Source organism: Gadus morhua, chromosome 16 (assembly GCF_902167405.1).
Source record: "Gadus morhua chromosome 16, gadMor3.0, whole genome shotgun sequence".
Classification (NCBI taxonomy): Eukaryota; Metazoa; Chordata; class Actinopteri; order Gadiformes; family Gadidae; genus Gadus; species Gadus morhua.
Genome location: NC_044063.1, coordinates 1,763,606 through 1,784,220, shown reverse-complemented (window position 1 = coordinate 1,784,220; position 20,615 = coordinate 1,763,606). Strand labels below are relative to the sequence as shown.

General features: G+C 45.7%; 2 protein-coding genes and 1 long non-coding RNA gene across 11 annotated transcripts; all 3 read left to right on the top strand.

Annotated features, from left to right (window-relative positions):
• The first annotated feature begins 1,839 nt into the window (after positions 1 to 1,839).
• LOC115528774 (keratin-associated protein 5-2) lies at positions 1,840 to 8,126 on the top strand. The gene is made up of 2 exons (XM_030337078.1): positions 1,840 to 2,168; positions 4,549 to 8,126. The coding sequence occupies exon 2, from the start codon at positions 5,801 to 5,803 to the stop codon at positions 6,734 to 6,736; it is 936 nt and encodes a 311-aa protein (XP_030192938.1). The 5' UTR covers positions 1,840 to 2,168; positions 4,549 to 5,800; the 3' UTR covers positions 6,737 to 8,126.
• A 9-nt stretch (positions 8,127 to 8,135) lies between these two features.
• LOC115528775 (uncharacterized) lies at positions 8,136 to 14,353 on the top strand. Of its 8 annotated transcripts, none has more exons than XR_003973372.1 (10): positions 8,136 to 8,458; positions 8,537 to 8,600; positions 9,199 to 9,721; positions 10,225 to 10,290; positions 10,366 to 10,464; positions 12,750 to 12,801; positions 13,112 to 13,195; positions 13,349 to 13,474; positions 13,681 to 13,760; positions 13,893 to 14,353. XR_003973372.1 is itself a non-coding variant. In XM_030337079.1 (3 exons), the coding sequence occupies exons 1-3, from the start codon at positions 8,427 to 8,429 to the stop codon at positions 9,706 to 9,708; spliced, it is 606 nt and encodes a 201-aa protein (XP_030192939.1). In that variant the 5' UTR covers positions 8,136 to 8,426; the 3' UTR covers positions 9,709 to 10,132. The 8 variants fall into 8 exon arrangements, 1 of the variants encoding a protein (XP_030192939.1); XR_003973371.1 differs by having other exon boundaries at positions 10,140 to 10,290; XR_003973370.1 differs by having other exon boundaries at positions 9,204 to 9,721; positions 10,225 to 10,464.
• Positions 14,354 to 18,159: 3,806 nt separating this feature from the next.
• On the top strand, positions 18,160 to 20,257 carry LOC115560744 (uncharacterized). Of its 2 annotated transcripts, none has more exons than XR_003979837.1 (5): positions 18,160 to 18,287; positions 19,070 to 19,127; positions 19,528 to 19,571; positions 19,830 to 19,893; positions 20,222 to 20,257. It is a non-coding gene; the product is annotated as an uncharacterized LOC115560744 (long non-coding RNA). The 2 variants fall into 2 exon arrangements; XR_003979838.1 differs by lacking the exon at positions 20,222 to 20,257 and adding an exon at positions 19,980 to 20,030.
• The last annotated feature ends 358 nt before the right edge of the window (positions 20,258 to 20,615 follow it).

The window sequence follows — 20,615 nt, the reverse complement described above, 5'->3', positions numbered from 1 at the left end:
TGACGAAACCAAGGAGGTAGGTTCCCCTTCCGTTTTCGATTTTTGGCTCATTTTACCCTAATGTTAGATTTATTTTTTTAAATGTCAAAATATTGGTTGGAGATATGGAAGGGGCGCAAAAATATGCGCCAGGAGGGAAATTTTTTTTTTTTTTTCGGGCGCATTATTTTGCGCTCCCCCTCTAGATGGCGCCCTAGGCGGCCGCCTAACCCGCCTGTAGGGAAGGCCGCCCCTGTGTGTGTGTGTGTGTGTGTGTGTCGGGATCTATATAGTATGTATCTATATTAAGTTAATCTTTGGCGTGTGTCTTTTTTGTGTGTTTATCTTTATAGTGTGTATCTATACGGGGTGTAGGCTATCTACGGTGTGTGTGGATCTATATGGTATACTTATGGTGTGTGCGTGTATATTGTGCCAACCCCGATTGTCGGCGGCTGGGATTTTCAAAGGAGACGCTCCAAACAGGGTTGCGAGTCAACGGTTTTAATTCGTTCACCTCACGTGGGAAAAAAGGTAAAACAAAAGACAATACAAGTTCTTCCTCTTATGGGGTAAAAAGGGTCCGTCTCCGGGTCTGGTCCGGCTGCGTGGACGGCGTCTCAATTGCTCCCGTCTTCTCCCACTCAGTCCTGGGGGGGGGGAAGCGTATTGGCGTTGGTGCGTTATCCCCCAAACGCGTCTCTCCAACTCAAGTAGCCTACCCCTGACTGCAGCCCGCAGACGGAGCCCACATGGAGGGGGCGGGCACTCAGTCCACATGGAGGGGGCCGGCACTCCGCCCACATGGAGGGGGCGGGCACTCAGTCCACATCGGGCGGGCACTCCGACCACATTGACGATTGAGCAGATTTCCGCTGCTCTTGTTAATGCAAGAGTAAACGGTAATACTATGTTAAGCTAGCGGGAGCCCATGCTGTTAATTAAATTATACAAACAGATGGTACGGGAGTATTGTGACTGGGTATCTTTCTTGCTGCGTACCATGGAACTATTATAAAGTTAAGCATAGCCTAAACGACTTGCAAATACATTTTCTCTTGTTTATTTTTTTTTCGCTTAACTGTTCCACTCATGGACCTATTAAGGTTCCACTTAAGAGTTCACATTATTACCGTTCGCCGTTGCTCAATGTTTAAATCACAGTGCCTTGTTCGTGACCTGTCTCAAATTCACTAAGTGAAATCATGTGTATCTACTTGTCCTACAATATATTCGTTACTCTCCTAAAGCATTAATTTTTTTGTGCTAACACTCAATCGCACACTTGTCTGATAGACCTGTCTGCCTGATGTATTGATCAATGCAATGTGTTCCCTGTTTGCTGCCGTCTCCACAAACATGAATCGACCTTGGAACACTAGGCAACAGCGCCCTCTAGTGGCAAATACAATTGTGTAAGAAACAAACAAATGCATAAAATAAAGTAAACTTATTTAATAATGTCGATCAATTTGCGTTTATCTGGGGGGATGTAAGCCATGCTCTTCCGATACAGATAAAGTAGGGCACAACCAACTGCCCACGCAATGGGGTATATTGAGGTATTGTGGAATGATTACATAAAAAAAAGTCAATGTGATTATGTTTCAGTTTTTATTGTGTTGGGAAAACATTGTTTCAGCTAACGAGATGTGCCCTAAGGCAGTTAGATATACAGAATAGAAGGTTTGAATTTCATTGTTGCGTTATTTTAAGCAAACACTTGTTATCTATGACTTGATGGTCGTGCTTCACGTATTATTATTATAATAATAAATAAATGAATAAATATAGATATATAAATCTATAATAAATAAATAAATAAATAAATATATGAATGCGACACGTGGCGGTGGATTGTATTTGCGTGGTCGCATATCCGTTACCAAGGCAACCCGCTGGGCCGCATCTGCACGTGGTTTAACTAATTAGTGCCACGCTCCGCGCTAATGAGTTCACCTGTGGCGACTCGTGCTTAGTCATCTCTAACTTACCTGTCTGCTGCTCAGTAGGCCAAACTAAGCAGGTCGGTCTCCCCACTAACCGTCTAACGTCTCCCAGGTACGGCGATGTATACTTTAGGAGTTTAACCAGAACTTGGTTGGAGTTTCCCGGTTTTGTGTGACAAATGACAGTTCTTGTAACGAACGCTTTTCGAAGTAAAACGGACCACCACATCTGGACCTGCTGTGAGTAGAACGTTTATTTTCCTACTAGGCTTACTTGATGTTTAATGTTGGTTCTTGATGTAATTGGACATCATTTGTAGTGTTTTTGCGTGGGACTCTGGAAGTAATTCACAGTTGGGGGGGCTGAGAAACGTTCCGATGACGTCATAATGCGAAAGGTCAAACATAAATAAATAACGTTCTCGATAGGGTGTTACACTTGGTTATTTATATGCTTAGTAATCATGTGATAAAGGCTATAATGAGATGTCATCACAACCAACCTGTATTAGACCAGAGGTTTTAGAAATACACCTTAAGGGCAGTGGTGTAGTGGCCCCTGGAGAAGTGGGTATACTCTAAATGTTTGCCCTTTTTTTAACGCAGCCCAGAAAATCACTGTTTTTTTAGAAACAGTGATATTTGAGACTACTCTTTTTAGTTTACTTACATTGGCACATCATTTCTGCTGCTTGATCTCAGGGAGGAAGGATTATAAAATGACTAAACAAATACTGGCCCACAGACTAGTGAGAGACAACTATTCCTTATTCCTGGAATGACACTTGTTCTCTCACATGGCAAATCAGTAATTTCTTTTGTAAACAGTGTCTTTGAACAGCTGATTCACAACACATAGAGTGTGCCACTATTATGAAATTAACATGACTTGATCAGGAGCAGTTTGTAGGTATTACTGGTCACACAGGCAGCCAGCATGAATGTAAAATATAGATGAGGCAAACATGGTGTTTCAGTAACTTTTTGAACATTTATTTAAATAACATACTACTTTTGACAATGCATCCTTATTCATATTTCACCTTAGATTATTTCTCTTCCACAACAATCATCTCGTTAGATATGTATAATATCAATATAAATATCATATGATGATTGAACATCATCATTCAAATTATTCAACAAAACAATATGTAACAAAACAACAATATTTAGTTTACAAAGAAAAAATAAAAATTGCATTTACAACACATCGATATGCTCTCTGAGCCCAGTACTGGGTTTCTAACCATGATCATACTACAGTAAATTCCAGACAGACTTGCTTTCTGCAGGAGTTTTCACACTGCACTGTCTAGAACGCACAGAAGAGGCAGCACGATGGCTCTTCAACCAGGTCTCAAACAGCCTCCTCTCCGACGGGGGCGGGGGGCAGAGCGGGCGTCGACGGTAACTGTACCGGTGTACGATCGCTAACATTAACTGCTGAGCTGCTGGCTGATATTGGTTCGCTTCATTTTACCGGATTATTATAGAAAATCATTTAAAGTAAACTTGTAAAAGTAAATTTGTCTTTCGCGAAAAATTACTTCGGCATGACCCGCCTTTCTCTCCCTCCGATTGGCTCATTCGTCGTCATGCCTACAGTTAACCAATCTAATCAGTAAAGGCAGCGAGTATTAGCCAATAAGTGGCAGAGTAGCGTGGGTCATGGCTTCACCGGGGAAAAGTGCGCGATTTCGCTTGCAGATACTACTGAATGGTGCGCATCTGGGGGGGTTTAGAAGTGGGTATACGCAATGCTGACTGAAAAATAAGTGGGTATACGCCGTATACCCGCGTATACCCTGGACTACACCACTGCTTAAGGGCAACTTGTGAATGTGCTTCATTGAATCACACATGAAATGCAAGTATTTCTCAGAATATGTCTTTAATTAAGACCTAAAATATTTAATTACACGCACAAGGTACTGATATTATGCATTAGACAGTTTTTATGAACAAGTAAGATAGCCTAGATGAGGCTAACTGATTTGATAGTTTTAACAAACTTAACGTTAAGAAAAAAAACTCCTTCCTCCGAACTCCGACGCAAACGCACGCATGCAAGCACGCACACAGTGGTGAACGTAGTGTTTTGCCTTTTGGTGGAACCATGACCCACAGGATCTTTGAAAAAATCCGAAATTCTTTTCTGACTCATACTTTTTAGCTCTGTTTTTAGCTCTGTTCAAAATGCTAGTGCTAGCCTAGTTGATGACGTCCAGAGTAGAACACTTTAAACGGTCGTTATGCTGTGTTTGTGGTACTACATTTTGTGAATCAAATCATGCTTGTGACATTTAAAAAAAAAAAAAGAAAAAAAAAAAAAATTAAAAGTTAAAACCCTTAAGAATTTGATATATTTCTTTCAAGTATATTAGTCTAGATGCAGCTAAACTATACACAACTGCCAAAATAAAGTAAAAAAAAATGATTAGTATCAAGTTTTAATGAAGTTTCTACAGGTTGAAGGACTGTCGTTTGGAGAAGATTGGTGCCAATATTTGGGGAAAGGAATGCATGATTAATTTAAATTAAGTTAGCTTGAATCAACTTTGCCTCAGTGGTGTGGTTTGAGCACTAAAACGAATCTGCTCGTTCCGTTACTTCACAGGTCAAAGAGGAGAAAGTGATCCTGTGAGTATCAAAACTGAACCATGAAGAAGAAACTGCGAACTGTAAGTCCTTATATTTCCCCTTTATGCTGGGGCATTGTTTTGGCCTCCTCGTTGGCTGAGGTGGAAAGGTGAATGATTTAAATAATGTTTTTTGTTGGTACGTGGGCTAATTACCTGTTTAGTTTGAACATGTGTCAATGCTGTGTTAGAAGGGGTGTAGTATAGGTTCCAAGTGAATTGTGAGAATAGTAACATAGGGTTTCTCAGAGTGCAGCCAAAACATACTCCAAGGTTTTGTCTAGATTTTCTTTCGACATGCTTCGCCACTACTTCCTGAACTTTGCATCACGTCACATGAGTTACCGTACTGATGAGGGTTCAGATTGAGTGATCAGAGATGCATGCTAGGGTTCTGCGCTGTCTTAAGCCTCCAGCTCTGTAGACTTGCCCCTTCAGGTGAAGGCATGTGTCTAAGAGGTGGTTGTGAAGTCATTTACATGAACTGGGATGTCATTCAAGATGGTGACAGGCTCTCACCTAAAGGAGAAACGCCCGGGGATGAGAGGTGAGGGCTCTTCCTCAACGACTAGAACACCACCTCGGTCCTTCGCTAGAGAACCATGGAGCACATTTCAACGTTGCCCACCATACATCTTGAAGCCGTAGCTACGGTTTCTCTACCTCCGCAGCTGGAGTAGAGCACAGCTGCAGTCACGAAAAGGGTTCTTGGTGGGATCTTACCGCGATAGGTTCTGATTTAAGAGGACCGAACTTCCAGGACCAGCTGGACTCCTCCATTACTCTGCAGTTCAGCCTGAGAAAGGCTTGCATCTGAGCCAGCAGAGGGCTCATCGGCCTGCTGTTCATATGGGATGAGGAGAATCCTACTGTAAAGACCTACCAACCAATCCCTGCTCTGTTCAAGGTCTGGTCCGTTCATGACCTACCTACCAACTACTGGGACGTCCGATACCTACCAACTACTGGGACGTCTGAAACCTACCAACTACTGGGACGTCTGAAACCTACCAACTACTGGGACGTCTGAAACCTACCAACTACTGGGACGTCTGAAACCTACCAACTACTGGGACGTCTGAAACCTACCAACTACTGGGATGTCTGAAACCTACCAACTACTGGGATGTCTGAAACCTACCAACTACTGGGATGTCTGAAACCTACCAACTACTGGGATGTCTGAAACCTACCAACTACTGGGATGTCTGAAACCTACCAACTACTGGGATGTCCGATACCTACCAGCTACTGGGATGTCCGATACCTACCATCCCACCTAATCAGGGTGACCTAATCAGATTACCTTCTCACCACTTCCATCAAATCCCGTCCTTGTTCTCAGGCTCATCAAAGCGGAAGAGTTTGAGTCTGAAGGAAAACAACTGGACTGCCTGTGGCTCTTCAGGTGGGCATGGCGAGGGTTCTACCTTGCCTGGTTGTTCATGCGGTCAGGGTTTTACCTGGCCTGGTTGTTCATGCGGTCAGGGTTCTACCTGGCCTGGTTGTTCATGCGGTCAGGGTTCTACCTGGCCTGGTTGTTCATGCGGTCAGGGTTTTACCTGGCCTGGTTGTTCATGCGGTCAGGGTTCTACCTGGCCTGGTTGTTCATGCGGTCAGGGTTCTACCTGGCCTGGTTGTTCATGCGGTCAGGGTTCTGCCTGGCCTGGTTGTTCATGCGGTCAGGGTTCTGCCTGGCCTGGTTGTTCATGCGGTCAGGGTTCTGCCTGGCCTGGTTGTTCATGCGGTCAGGGTTCTGCCTGGCCTGGTTGTTCATGCGGTCAGGGTTCTGCCTGGCCTGGTTGTTCATGCGGTCAGGGTTCTGCCTGGCCTGGTTGTTCATGCGGTCAGGGTTCTACCTGGCCTGGTTCATGTGGTCAGGGTTCTACCTGGCCTGGTTCATGTGGTCAGGGTTCTACCTGGCCTGGTTCATGTGGTCAGGGTTCTGCCTGGCCTGGTTCATGTGGTCAGGGTTCTGCCTGGTTCGGTTGTTCATGTGGTCGGGGTTCTACCTGGCCTGGGGTTCTTCATCCGGGCGTGATCAGGGTGACGAGGCATACCATGTGTGAGCGTGATGACATGGGGATACGCACTTATTATACATCACAACATTTTAGGAAATGGTCCTTCAAGCTTGAAAGCCTGCGACGTGGCTGCCCTTTCTAGCCCCGACATGATAGTTGGCTGGCAGGCCCTGTGGATTGTATCTTCTGGACTCCTGTGCTGGGATGCAAGTTTTTCTTGGGCTGAATTGCAATGCATTTGTTGATGCTAGCTGGACCTGGGAGTTGGGTCCCCCTTTGAATCAGAAACCATCTCGGTAACATCCCAACTAGGGTTCTCTTCATGCTGTAACCAAGCTCTTCTTCAGCTGAGGAGGAAAATAAATCCTTGCTGGGTCTTCAAGATCTATGAAGAGGAATATTGAAATGTGTGCAATGGTTCCCTCCCGTAGGCGCTGTGGTGTATTCTAGTCGCTGAGAAAGAGCCCTCACATCCTACCCATGGCGTCTCTCCTTGGGGAGTCCCTGTCACAGTCTTGACGGATGTTCCAGGTCATGTAACTGATGCAACAGCCCTTTTGAACACTGTTTCTCCGGAGGGGGGCACGTCTACAGAACGGTAGACTTCAGACAGCACAGTATCCTAACATGCATCTCTGGCCACTCAGACCACACCCGGATCAATATGACAATGCTCATGCGATGTGAAGCGAGGAAGTAGCCAAAAGACAGATTGGTTAGCTTTTTTTTGTACGCTGGCAAGCATTGTTAATTGGTAGATAATTAGTTAAATGGGGTAACTGAAATGTTTAGTCAAAATGTTTTGTACATAAACCAACAGCAACAAACTACCAGATCGCCTCAAGGTAAGTCTGTTGGCTGTATTTTGCAATGAGACGACCACAAGATCTTCATCGTCGTTCAGCTCAAGGTGAGGTGCTGGTTACGTTACTTAGGGATGGTTCGTACTGGAACGTTACGATTCCAGTATGACGGGGCTTGGGGTTTCTGTAGAGGTTGGTAGTTAGTTTAGTGCAGTCTGTGAAGCTCTAATGCTGCAGTACTGTGTGGTGGAGGATAACTGGCAGTACGAACAGGATTGGCAATTGCGTTACGTCATCCACACCTTATTATGGCGTCTGGCAGTACGATCAATATTGGCATTTGCGTAAACCTCATAACTAATGAGCGTACCCAATTAAGGTAATCTGGCAATGCCCCATTTCTATAGGTAACCATCTGCGATTATTGGTAAATCCTTATGCACTAGAAATTAGGAAGGGCACTCTTAAAATATATATATTTTTAATTATCCCACAAAATACCGCAAACTACTTTGATAACTGTGCTCTACAATCAACTCTCGATTTTCTGCGCATACATTTATCGGGTCGCGTAAAAGATTGAGACGACGGCATTTACCTACTACGGCTTTTTATTTCTTCAACAACCCAGCAGCTGAATGTGGCTAAGTATCATTTTACTATCTAAATTACTATTGATATTGCTAGTGTTCTAAATATCTGGGCTGTGATCTGCTCAATATAGTTTCTGCTAGAAACAAAAGGAAGGGTTAAATGTAAGTGTGCTTATTCACGTATTATCAAATGGTATAGCTGTTTAGAAAAGTAAAGTTAATTGTTGCGCAAATGCTACCATAAACCTTTGACTTTTGAATAAATCAAACTAAGCACAAGGCAACTAAGATACGTGGTGACCAAGAACTCTTGTATTGATGTTCAGTTTATTATTGGTGAGGCAGTGATGTAAAGCGCGTCGTGGTGTTTTTAAATGGATGAATGTTGTGCTAACAGACGGGGGGGAAACTCCAGGCATTGCAGTCCTGATCCTGTATGATGCAGAAGATGTCCATCCAACCGCACATGTGAGTGTTTGATATTGAAGCTTTCACATTGATTCCCACAGTATTTACCCATCTTTTATAACATTATGATCTTCTCAGTGATCTCTGCAGCGTGGTCGGTGGGAGGAGATGTGGCCGAGCTGTTGAACCAGGCTCTATCGGTGTAAGTGGCTTTCGATCAATGTTGATTTTTGCGTTAAAAGGATGAATATTGGATGTTAATGTGCTTGATTATGATGGTTCAGTACCTTGATTTAGTGTTTGGGAGTCCGCTTCCTGAAGACGTACAAGCTGTGTCTAGTTTATTGCTTCTCTTTCTGAAAAATGTACTCATCGCTTTGGTTAAAAGCATCTGCTAAATGCCCTCAATGTAAATGTAGTTAAATAATAAAGCTAATTTACAGCAGTTTAGAAATGGCACGTCGTCTCCCAAGGTTTAGTTAAATATTGTACAACACAGCTGGTTGGACCTGAGGCTGGGGACTAGAGGGTAACCCCACTACCTGGACCAGTAATGGGGCAGCAGGGTGGACCAGGGTAACCATCTCCAAGCCGCTCTGAAACTAATTGTTGAGGCTGATTATTTTTTATTATCTTTCTCAGATTTTCATTCTGACAGTAGTAGTTTATACATTTCTCAACGAGTCAACTTGTAAACTTGAAGTTAGATATTTTTTCCCCTTTACAAATGCAAGGGTGTGCAGGTTTGACCTCCCCGGCTTTGTTACCAGATTTTGGACCCAACTACTGCCGTTTGATAGGTCAGGACGCGTTGGTGGAGGAGGGGGACTGATGGAGGAGAGCCGACGGAGCCATGGTGGACGAGAGCCGACGGAGCCATGGTGGACGAGAGCCAAGGGAGCCATGGTGGACGAGAGCCGACGGAGCCATGGTGGACGAGAGCCGACGGAGCCATGGTGGACGAGAGCCGACGGAGCCATGGTGGACGAGAGCTGACGGAGCCGACGGCGCCGTGGTGGGCGAGAGCCGACGGCGCCGTGGTGGACGAGAGCCGACGGAGGAGCCGTGGTGGACGAGAGCCGACGGAGGAGCCGTGGTGGACGAGAGCCGACGGAGGAGCCGTGGTGGACGAGAGCCGACGGAGGAGCCGTGGTGGACGAGAGCCGGCGGAGGAGCCGTGGTGGACGAGAGCCGACGGAGGAGCCGTGGTGGACGAGAGCCGACGGAGGAGCCGTGGTGGACGAGAGCCGACGGAGGAGCCGTGGTGGACGAGAGCCGACGGAGGAGCCGTGGTGGAGGCCCTGCCTTAAGAATGATGTCGGGGTGAATGCAGCCAGTCTCTAAATTGATTATCACTCACTGCTACTGAACGGTTTCTGTTCTAAAATCGGTTACTTCAGCCGTCATCTAATATGCCAGATTTAGAGAAAACCGTCCTTGGCTTAATGGAGCCATCGGTGAAGTTTTATTGAGACTCTAACCCCTCAATGTGAAGGCTAGAGTAGTCTACGCTACTGGTACAAGAATTCTACAAGTTTTATCGTTTGTTTTAAATATTGAGTTTCAGCTGAGGCAGAAGACTGTTTGAATAATGTTAACAGTCAAATTTCAAATGTGTGCTGTTGAATTCACAGAATGTTCTACCATTCTCCTGCATAACACATTTTCAAGTGTGTGCATGGTTCTTATTTATTTTTTTAACTTGCAGTGTCTTCTATTCCTCTACATTTTACACCAAAAGCCAGTACTTTGGTTCAGAATGGTTTAAAAGAGGCGTCCGAAGAATAATCCCACCCACTGCCAACTACCAGCCCTGTTTGTTACAGACCCAATGCCCTTGGCTGATGGAGGAACTGCATCTGGAGGGCGACCATGAATCTACCTGCCAACAGGTGGTACTGGTTTGCACTGGTTTGCATGAACTGAACATGGTGGACATGAGGCAAATTCCCTGCTTTTTGCTCCAGACCAGGACTGGGTGATGGAGGGGGGCTGATAGAGCCGTGCTGAGGACCTGCTGGTGAAGGACGTCCCTCGGTGGGGGGGCTAGGACAGCCGACCCTGAGGTGATTATACCTTACACTGCCACCTCAATGTGAAGGAGTAGGCTGCTAGACTAGCCACTCCACCAGCCCTACATCGGTCTCTTCAACCATCGTTTTGATCAGAATGATTTAGAGAAAAAAGTCCCTGGGTTAATGGAGCTGTGAGTGAACAGGATTTATTCACTCACAATTTTGCTCTCCATGGCCCTCATTTATCAAACGAGCGTACGACAGAAAACGTGCGTAAAATGGACGTACGCTCATTTCAACGTTGAGCTTGGCATTTATCAATTTGAACGTGAGCGCAGGCTGCGACGAAATCTCACGTCAGGTCTGAGCTCGTGTACGCAAGTTTTTTTGGCGCAACATACGGGTATTTCGATGATGAATGGTGCAGCACTAGTAGCCCATGTTCAACATCTGTATTAATTACTAAATAAATTGGAATTAGCCCAGCCGTTCAAACAATAACAATCAAGTCAGGCCTAATTAAAAACATTATTGCTATGAAAATAATTAGAATGTGACAATGTTGATTCAGCTGTCTATTTTAACAGAATCCAAATAGGTGGTCGTGTCTCAGCGATGGCAGATCTGGCTCTGTTAAGGACCTCAACGCACAAGAGAGACGAGAGAGTTTTTCGAGACCGCGCCGAATTTTTTAAGGAGGGCGATGAATGGCTCTTGAGTCGTTTTCGTCTCCCAAGGCATCTCCTGATGGAGCTATGCAATGCTTTGGAGCCACAGTTAAGGCGAGAAACTAGGCGATCAAACGCAATACCTGTGCAGGTTTGCTCTACCTTGGGATTGTTGGCCACCGGGATCTTGCAGCGGGAGATCGGGGACAGGTCTGCTATTTCCCAGCCAAGTATTAGCCGAACCATGCCAGCAGTTTTGGCAGCTATAATGTCCCTCTCCGAACGTTATATTAAATTCCCATATAATAACGATCAGCAAACTGGAATCAAACGGGATTTTTATGCTATTGCTAGGTTTCCAAATGTGATTGGTGCGGTTGATTGTACCCATGTGCGTATGAACCATCTATTAATGATTACGCGTACATCAACCGCAAAAGCTACCATTCAGTTAATGTTCCGATTATTTGCGATGCCAGTGTCAATCCTGAACATGGTAGCCCGATGGCCTGGGGGCACGCACGATTCTTTTATTTTCCAAAATAGCAACGTTGGGCATCGTCTACATCAGGGCGCACTACATGGTCAGAGTCATCTCGGTGAGTTACGCTGCAGTCGCACTGCACCGGCCTCCTCCCGTTTCTTGCTTGGCCGGCTTCACAGCCGCAACACGTTTTTTGGTGCTGAGCTTCATGTCGGACCATTTTTTCTTCACCTTATTCGGAATTAAATAACTTTAACGGAATGCAAACAATAGCATATATGTGAAATGTTTTAAGCTGGATAACAGAAGTTGTACATTTAATTTATTATTTAATTAATTTAATTAACAAACCTCTTCCGTAGCCCGACGAACATTGGAAACACTATTCACTGCCAGTTATTTCCTTCCATATAGCATTCTTTTGCTGGCCTTTAATGCCAGCTATAGGCTACCAAATAAAACCAGACGGTTCGCATCCACCAGTGACCCGAGCGTCTCCATTTGGGTCTCGGAAAAATTCCTCTATTTTACCGTTGGACGTTTCTCCATGTCGTAAAAGTTTGGGGCGAGACTTCTGAAGACGTGCTTTTATATGGGCGTGTTACGTTAATTAAGATCGATCTCAGCCGCCGTATTTATCAACACCAAGATCCTTCGTACGCTGGGATTGGTGTGATACGAAGGTTTCGTAAATCTCACGTGGGTCCAATCGTAAGATGAATCATGCGTTCAGATTTGCGCTCATTTCTACGTTCGTTTGATAAATGAGGGCCCATGTGAGGCTGCAGCGTCTGATTATTCACATGAGTTCTGAAAGTTGTTATTCTGTAAAGGGGACGTATTATACCACCAGGTGTGAGTGTGATTAGCCTAACAAGCGGTTTTGAAAATCTGCCCAATATGACATCACTAGTGGGCGTGTCCACCTAGATCTGTGCTGTACAGATCATTCTACCAGCCTACCCAGTGGACCGAAGTAAACGTTGCTCATCTATCCAGCACAGATCTAGGTGTCCACGCCCACTAGTGATGTAATATGTGTCAGATTTTGGAAACGGCTTGTAAGGCTAATCACACTCACACCTGGTGGTATAATGTCCCCTTTTAAAATGAAGAAAAACTGTCTACTGAGGTGTGAGAATGTTTTTTCTTTTCATATCCTGATTGTATCGCTGACCCACCAGGATCCGCTCGGATCTACGATCGCTACGATGCGACTGCAGAGGTCTCTGGAAGGTGAAGGACAGCTGTGGGTCATCATTGTGTTCAGTCATGTGACCATCAGAACTCAGGGATTCAATTATTTATGGAACTGAGCAGCATTTTCATCAACTAGAATATTTCAGTGTTCTGACTTAAAAGATTACAAACTATAGCTGCTTTGCATTTGCTTTAGTTTCTATGCAAGTTGTAAAGAATAAAACAAATCGTATTCAATGCCCTCATTAACACTCCAGCCAGGGCTTTGGTTTAAACCGGGCGTCACAAGAATACCCCCCCCCCCCCCCCTCCCCCCATTGCTCAACTACCACCACTGTTTACACAGACCAGGAGTCCTTGCCTGAGGAGAGCTGACGGAGGAGCCGTGCACCTGGAGAACCATGAGTCTGCCTGCCAACAAGTAGTACTGGTATGTTTGCATGAACTAAACATGACTTGTACTGGGAAACAACAGTTTACTACCAGACATTATAGCAAACTACCACTGATGTCCGACCATCAAACTACCACTTTGATTGTACCCAGACATTGAGGCCAAACGGCCCCGTTTGTCCCCAAACAGGAAGGCGGGGCATAGGGAGGTGTTGGAGGACCTGCCTGGTGAAGGACGTCAGGGTGGGGCGAGTGACACCCGACTCCAAGGGGATATCCACTGAGGAGAGAGCTGAAGGAGCCATGCATCTGGAAGGTGAGTCTGTTGCTGATGGAACTCTTAACGGGGCAGGATGGGGTGTTGGGCTCTCCATCAGATGGTGCTGGGTTCCACCCCTGAGTTCTCAGACTACATGGCATGACGCACTTCTGAATTCACCAAGTCTCTTTGGCTCCGGTCTGCTAAATAACTGAATCATTGTATCCTTTTGTATTCATATCATCCGTCTTTGTAAGGTGCAGTTGAAATGCTGTGTCCAGTCTGGGACAGACGGACCTGAGCTGCATCAAACCTGTATCTCTGACCAGTTGGAGGCCTTTAGGTCAGTAGCCCACTGCTGAAGATGACATGGACAGCTTGTTCATTGACTACAGGTGTAATAACCTTTTGATAACGTGACACTACCTAGACAGTCAACTGAACAATATGCTGTTTTCCTCTGTCCACATTTCAGTGATCAACAACCGCCACTCATCGCTGGCCTGTGGATTCATCTCCTTCACACTCGCACATCAGGACTTTGGCCTGTGGATTCATCTCCTCCACACTCACACAACAGGACTTTGGCCTGTGGATTCATCTCCTCCACACTCACACAACAGGACTTTGGCCTGTGGATTCATCTCCTCCACACTCACACAACGTGACCTTCTCACCATCTGTTGCACGTTTGGATGCACCTAGCGTGTTCCATCGAGGGTTCCTTCCTCCCCACGGTGGGAGGGTTCCTTGTCCTTCAAGGCGTCGGGGTTCAGTGTTAGGGACAGAGTTAGGGACAGATGGCTGCGCTGGATTCACAATATACGCTTTGTGATCAAAATGGGTTCGGACATCGGACAAATCGCTTCCCAAAATGTTTCAATGTGCAAACGATTTTATAAAATGTGTACTCGTGGTGTTTATATAAAATCATATATAACAAATTCTACCTGGTTGTGTGGCTTTTTCTGCATGTTGTGCATTATGTGATGTTTAATACTGACCATAATGAGTTAACCTATACACATCTACCCTCGACCTCTACCCTCACCTTGAACCCCCCTCTACCCTCACCTTGACCCCCCCCCTCTACCCTCACCTTGACCCCCCACCTCTACCCTCACCTTGACCCCCCCCTCTACCCTCACCTTGACCCCCCCCCCTCTACCCTCACCTTGACCCCCCCCCTCTACCCTCACCTTGACCCCCCCCTCTACCCTCACCTTGACCCCCCCCCTCTACCCTCACCTTGACCCCCCCCCCCTCTACCCTCACCTTGACCCCCCCCTCTACCCTCACCTTGACCCCCCCCTCTACCCTCACCTTGACCCCCCCTCTACCCTCACCTTGACCCCCCCACTACCCTCACCTTGAACCCCCCCTCTACCCTCACCTTGACCCCCCCCTCTACCCTCACCTTGACCCCCCCCCTCTACCCTCACCTTGACCCCCCCCCTCTACCCTCACCTTGACCCCCCCCTCTACCCTCACCTTGACCCCCCCCTCTACCCTCACCTTGACCCCCCCCTCTACCCTCACCTTGACCCCCCCTCTACCCTCACCTTGACCCCCCCTCTCCCCTCACCTTGACCCCCCCCCTCTACCCTCACCTTGACCCCCCCCTCTACCCTCACCTTGACCCCCCCCCCCTCTACCCTCACCTTGACCCCCCCCCTCTACCCTCACCTTGACTCCCCCCCCCCTCTACCCTCACCTTGACTCCCCCCCCCCTCTACCCTCACCTTGACTCCCCCCCCCCCCTCTACCCTCACCTTGACCCCCCCCTCTACCCTCACATTGACCCCCCCCCACCCTCTACCCTCACCTTGACCTCTACCCTCACCTTGACCCCCCCCCTCTACCCTCACATTAACCCCTCCCACCCTAACCCTGCGTTCACACCAAAAGATGCATTTGCTGCCCGAACGCGTTGACGCCTGAGTTTTGCGGCGTGTCAAATCTAGTTTTGCGTCAAAAGTTGAAATATTTCAACTCGAGCAGCATTTGACGCGCCGCAAAATACGTGAACGCGCCCTTCGCCCGTGCCCGGCAGCGGGCATGAGCATGCCGCGCCGCAAATCAGATTTTGACGCGCCGCAAATCAAGTTTTGCTGCCCGTTTTCTCGGCAGCAAATGCTGCGGCAGCAAAGCAGCAACGCGTCTCTACATTCACTTTGAATGGGATCACGACGCGCGTCAACTTTTTTTCATCTTTTGGTGTGAACGCAGGGTAAGACCCCCCCACCTTCACTTCCATTATAAAATGTATTTTAAAAATATATGAAAATAAGGAATATAAAAAAAAAAAAAACTTGTACGTGCGATTCCAAGGTAATAAGACCATTTTAAAGTCGAATGGAGTCTTGGGTGAACAATTGTAGGAGATAGGTCCCAACATTTGTGGAGAATATTAAAAAAACAAAGCCTACGAATAACAATGGGTGAGCTCTGCATGTAGCACTCGACTATATTTGCCCACCACGAATTGCCCCGCCATCTGAGCAGTCCGGATCCAGGCCTGCAACCCCGGCTCCCTGACCAGGTCCCAGCATCTCCCTTCTGTTGGCAATCTTCAAATGAGGTCGCTGGAGCCTGCGTGCCGTGTTCATGCCATGTCTCAGCCTATCAGAGGCGTGTACAGTCCCACTGCATTAGTCTCACATGTCAAGCACATCAGTTATTCATACTGGCTGCTTGTTGATATCTGTTGGTACACGGTTCAGATGGTTTATTGAAGTCACTGAATAATTGTTTAACACTTTAGGATGTATGGTTGATTCCCTCGGAGAGGAACCACGGCAAATGCAAGGAGTTACTTAAAAAGGGATCCTCCTCGCTAAGAAAAGAGATCCATTTAGTCATAAATGGAGGATCTGGTGTATTTGTCTCCTGTCTTGTTGAACGCAGCCTTCCCTGGAGGATCTCTGGCAGACGTAGAAGATCACTCTACGTCTGCCGGCCTACATATCCTGATGCAGGGATGGCATTTATGCACACCTTTGCCTCTGAACTGAAGTTCAGTGCGAATAATAAAGTTAAGACGTCTCGTAAATATACCTCTGATCAGTGATTGAGTAGGTTGAATGTTTAAAACCCAAAAGGGCGCAAACAATCGTTTTTCTGGCTGTTGATATACTAAAACGATTCACAAGTGGATATTAAATAACACACTTTAGTAATCCCAGCGGGAGACGTGGAAGAAAACGGTTCAGCTATCAGCCAAAACAACATTCAACGTTTATCAGTGGGTATGTAGATTCATGAGTTTGTAATGATCCACAAAGTACGACTGTTTCAGAGCACACCGCTTAAAAAAGGCCAAACAATGGGGAGCGTTGACGGCTGAGGGATCCCCCGGTAGCGAGAGAACTCTTACTGCGTATTGCACCATTTCAACAGCGTTTGTGTTATGGAGTCTTCAGCCTCTCAGACCAGTAGCGCCCTGTCCCTAGGGAGAGCACCAGGCCTACCCCAGCAGTGAGCAGACAGCCATATACTCCTTACAAACACACAGGGTTTATTGTATGTGTAGGTGTTTGTAATATCATTATTTAGACCTGTTCCTAGCATCAACACGTTGCATATCTGTGTCTGAGACAAGAGTACACACTAAAGGCCGATTTAGGGTCGTTTTAGACGCAGAGACGTAAGCACGTAATTTACACAAGGGACTTGTTTTAGACAAGTTTTGATTTACGGTTCCTTTTAGGTTCCTTAAGGATTGCGCGTGTTGCAAGGGGATTCTCCGCCAGAACAGTAGGGGGAGCAACGAACGAATCTGTGGGCGTGGAAGTGGAAATCGCTGGCTTGTTTATATTTATGCACTTCCAGTATTTTCGACGAGAGTAGCAGTAGCTAAGTTTAGGTTAGCGGTCTTTTTCCACACTCTGAACAACCGGAAATGTGAGACTCCTGAAAGGATGTGGTTAGCTGGCCAATCACAGTCACAGATGGAACTAAAGCAACAATTGACTTGACACAAATATAAAGTTGCTTTACATCTGTTATCCATGGGGGGGGGGGGTCGCCTCTTCAGCGGGCAGGGGCTTCCCAGAACAGAACCATAACTCCACTCTTCAAGACAGTCTCACTTCTATTGAGCACTCTTTCCACAACCTCCACCTACGGCTCAACTCTAAAAAGACAAAATGCATACTTTTCAATCGAAAAAACAACACCTCCAGCCCCCCCAAGATCGTTTGCGCTGACAACTCCGAACTGGAGTTTGTCAAGTCCTATAAATATCTAGGGCTTTGGCTGGACTCTTCCCTTTCATTCTCCACCCATATTAATAATATTCAGATTAAAGTGAAAGCCAGATTGGCCTTTCTCTTCCGTAACAAAGCATCCTTCACACGCTCTGCTAAACTTACACTTGTAAAAATGACCATCCTGCCCATCGTTGACTATGGTGATACAATCTATAAAATGGCTTCAAAAACAGCGCTACACAAACTGGATGTTCTTCACCATTCAGCTATCCCCTTTGCCACCAATGCTCCCTTTAATACACACCACTGAACTTTTCAAACTGGTGGACTGGCCCTCCCTCCAAACCCATCGACTCCGACATTGGCTTCAGTTTATCTATAAGACACTCCTGGGCAAGACCCCGTCTTACCTTTCCTCCCTTCTCCATCTCTCTAGAAGCACAAGATCATCTGAGCTTATCAAACTCATCAACCCACTCACCAGGACTACCTTCGGCCGAAACTCCGGAAGGAAGGATCACTAGGAGGGGGGAGAAGGGTCCAGCTGCAGGCTTGGGCGTTCCCGTCATGACACAAAAACGCCCATCGGGCGTTCCCGTCATGACACAAAAACGCCCATCAGGCGTTCCTGTAGCGTTTCATCGATCAATCAAGAAGAGGTGAGTGAGTTTCGCAAGGCATGCTGGGTATGCTACCCTTCCTTTTATGGCGGTTTTACCTTGTAACTTTCCAGAAAAACGAAAGGGTTATGATGAGAGATTATGTCAGTAAGTATGATATTGTTTATTTGACAACATTGGCTGTGAAGTATTCTCATTTAAATCACTGATTTAGCTGTGGTATCGTTGTATCCGAATTCGAATCCAATATAAATACTCGTGACAAGCATGGTTCGGTAGCAGCGAATGCTATGCTATCGTCCATAAACGTTGCATATACTATTCAGAAATCAGCAACATTTAAGACGGTTTGTAGGTAGAGGGTAAAGTTCGCAGCGAAGGCTTTGCCGATTATTTTACTGTGAGGTTAACATTACCAAAGTACATTGTTAAGTTGGATGTTAAGGTGTCAGCTGGCATGGTAAGAGGCATGAAATCGCGGCCACTCTGCTTCGTTGTGGTGACACACGCATCGGATTAAACTGTGCATGTAAACGTACTAGTATGTCTAAACTAACTAGTATGTTTACATGCATGGCATATCAGAGAATTCTGTCTGTTCGTTCGCGGCGCCACAAATGAATAAAGATCGTTAGCACTCTGAAAAACAGATGACAGGTGTGCCCTTAGTTACTACTTTATTACCTCGTTGATGACCAACGTTTAGGAAAACATGTACTTTTAATTCACCCTTGGGTGAAATCGAAGCGTAGTGTGTACTGAATGCGTGTTGATGATGATGCATATGAATTGCAACTTACACGTCTTCCAAACCTTTTCAGTACCCTGGCACATGCTTTGTCCAATGGACCATGGAAGGGACTTTACTTGGCTGACGAGGTAAAACGTGTGGCTGGCGCACGATTCATTGCATCTCGTAGAGTAGCATTCACTGGTAGACAGGCAGGCCTCTAGATTGTTTATTATGATTTAATGAAGTGTTCCTATGTGACGCTGATGGGCCCTGGTTGCTGCTAAATGCTTGTTGAAAGTGCATTGTGCACTTTTTGTATGTAGCAACAAAATGAGGGTGGATATCACTTTATAGTTTATAGGCATTATATACTAATAAGAATCATTGACAAATCACATTCCCCTTTTACCACCACAGGACGCACCTCACCAGTATCAGAGCAACAGCTGTGGGGTGTTTATGCTGATGGTGAGATGCATTATTTTCAGAAATGATGACTGATGACTAGTTTGTAAAACAACTAACTCATTTGTATGTTAATTTCAGTACGCAATGTATTCTACCCTCAAAAGCAATATGATTTCAGTGAGGTGAGTTCTTTCAAATCTCAATCAGATGTGTAGCATGAAATATAAGGCTTTTAATAATTTAGTCATCCTTACTGGAGGCTACAATTAACATGCATCATAGGTCATACACATTACTTTGTCTTCAGGTACTGCACTTACGGGAGGAGATGGCTACATCTTCACAATAATTTACACTGCCATAGTACACTGCTAAACAGTACTGTAACATGGATTTGTATTAGGCTATGAAGTCATTTAAAGCATAACTTTACTTTTCAGGGGGACATGCTCTCTATCAGGAGGTGGTGGTTGGACTGCTGTTGGAGACCTTTATGCTTGAAAGGTTTATATACTGTGTCCATGTTGCTATTTACTTATTTTTGGTGCTCACGAAGATCGTAGCCAATACACTTGTCTCTCTGTCTCTAGCCCTGCAGAGCTAGCTGGCTCCTTCTCACCCTCTCCATCTCCCCATCTCAGTCACAACTTCCAATCACTAAGCAGTGAAAGGTATTACTTACCATGTCCATACTTTTCTATTTACGTATATGCTCTTTCTCCGACTTTTGATCGATCAGTGACTGCCTTTTTGTTTAATGGTGTGGGTAGTGTTGGTCTGGGCTTGTGTGATTGAATTGAAGGTTGATTATAATCCCTGTTGCTCTCTCTAGCCCTGCAGGACTAGCTGGCACACCAAGCTCACCCTCTCCATCTCCCCATCTCAGCCACACGCTCTAATCTGGCACAACAGAGGACAGGCCATTCTTACCACCCGAAGTCCTTCAGCAAATTGTACAAGAGACGCTGAGACTGGACATGGCGATGCTTGGCGTGTTCAACAGGGTTTCAAACACATTCCGAGAACTAATCAAGCCTCTCCATCCTTCCGTATATATACAGGTGCTGGTCATATTATTAGAATATCATGAAAAAGTTGATTTATTTCATTAATTCCATTTAGAAAGTCAAACCTGTAGAATGTATACATTCATTCCAAACAGACTGATACATTATAAGTGTTTTTTGCCAAAAAGAAGATGATTATAGCTGACAACCAATGAAAAC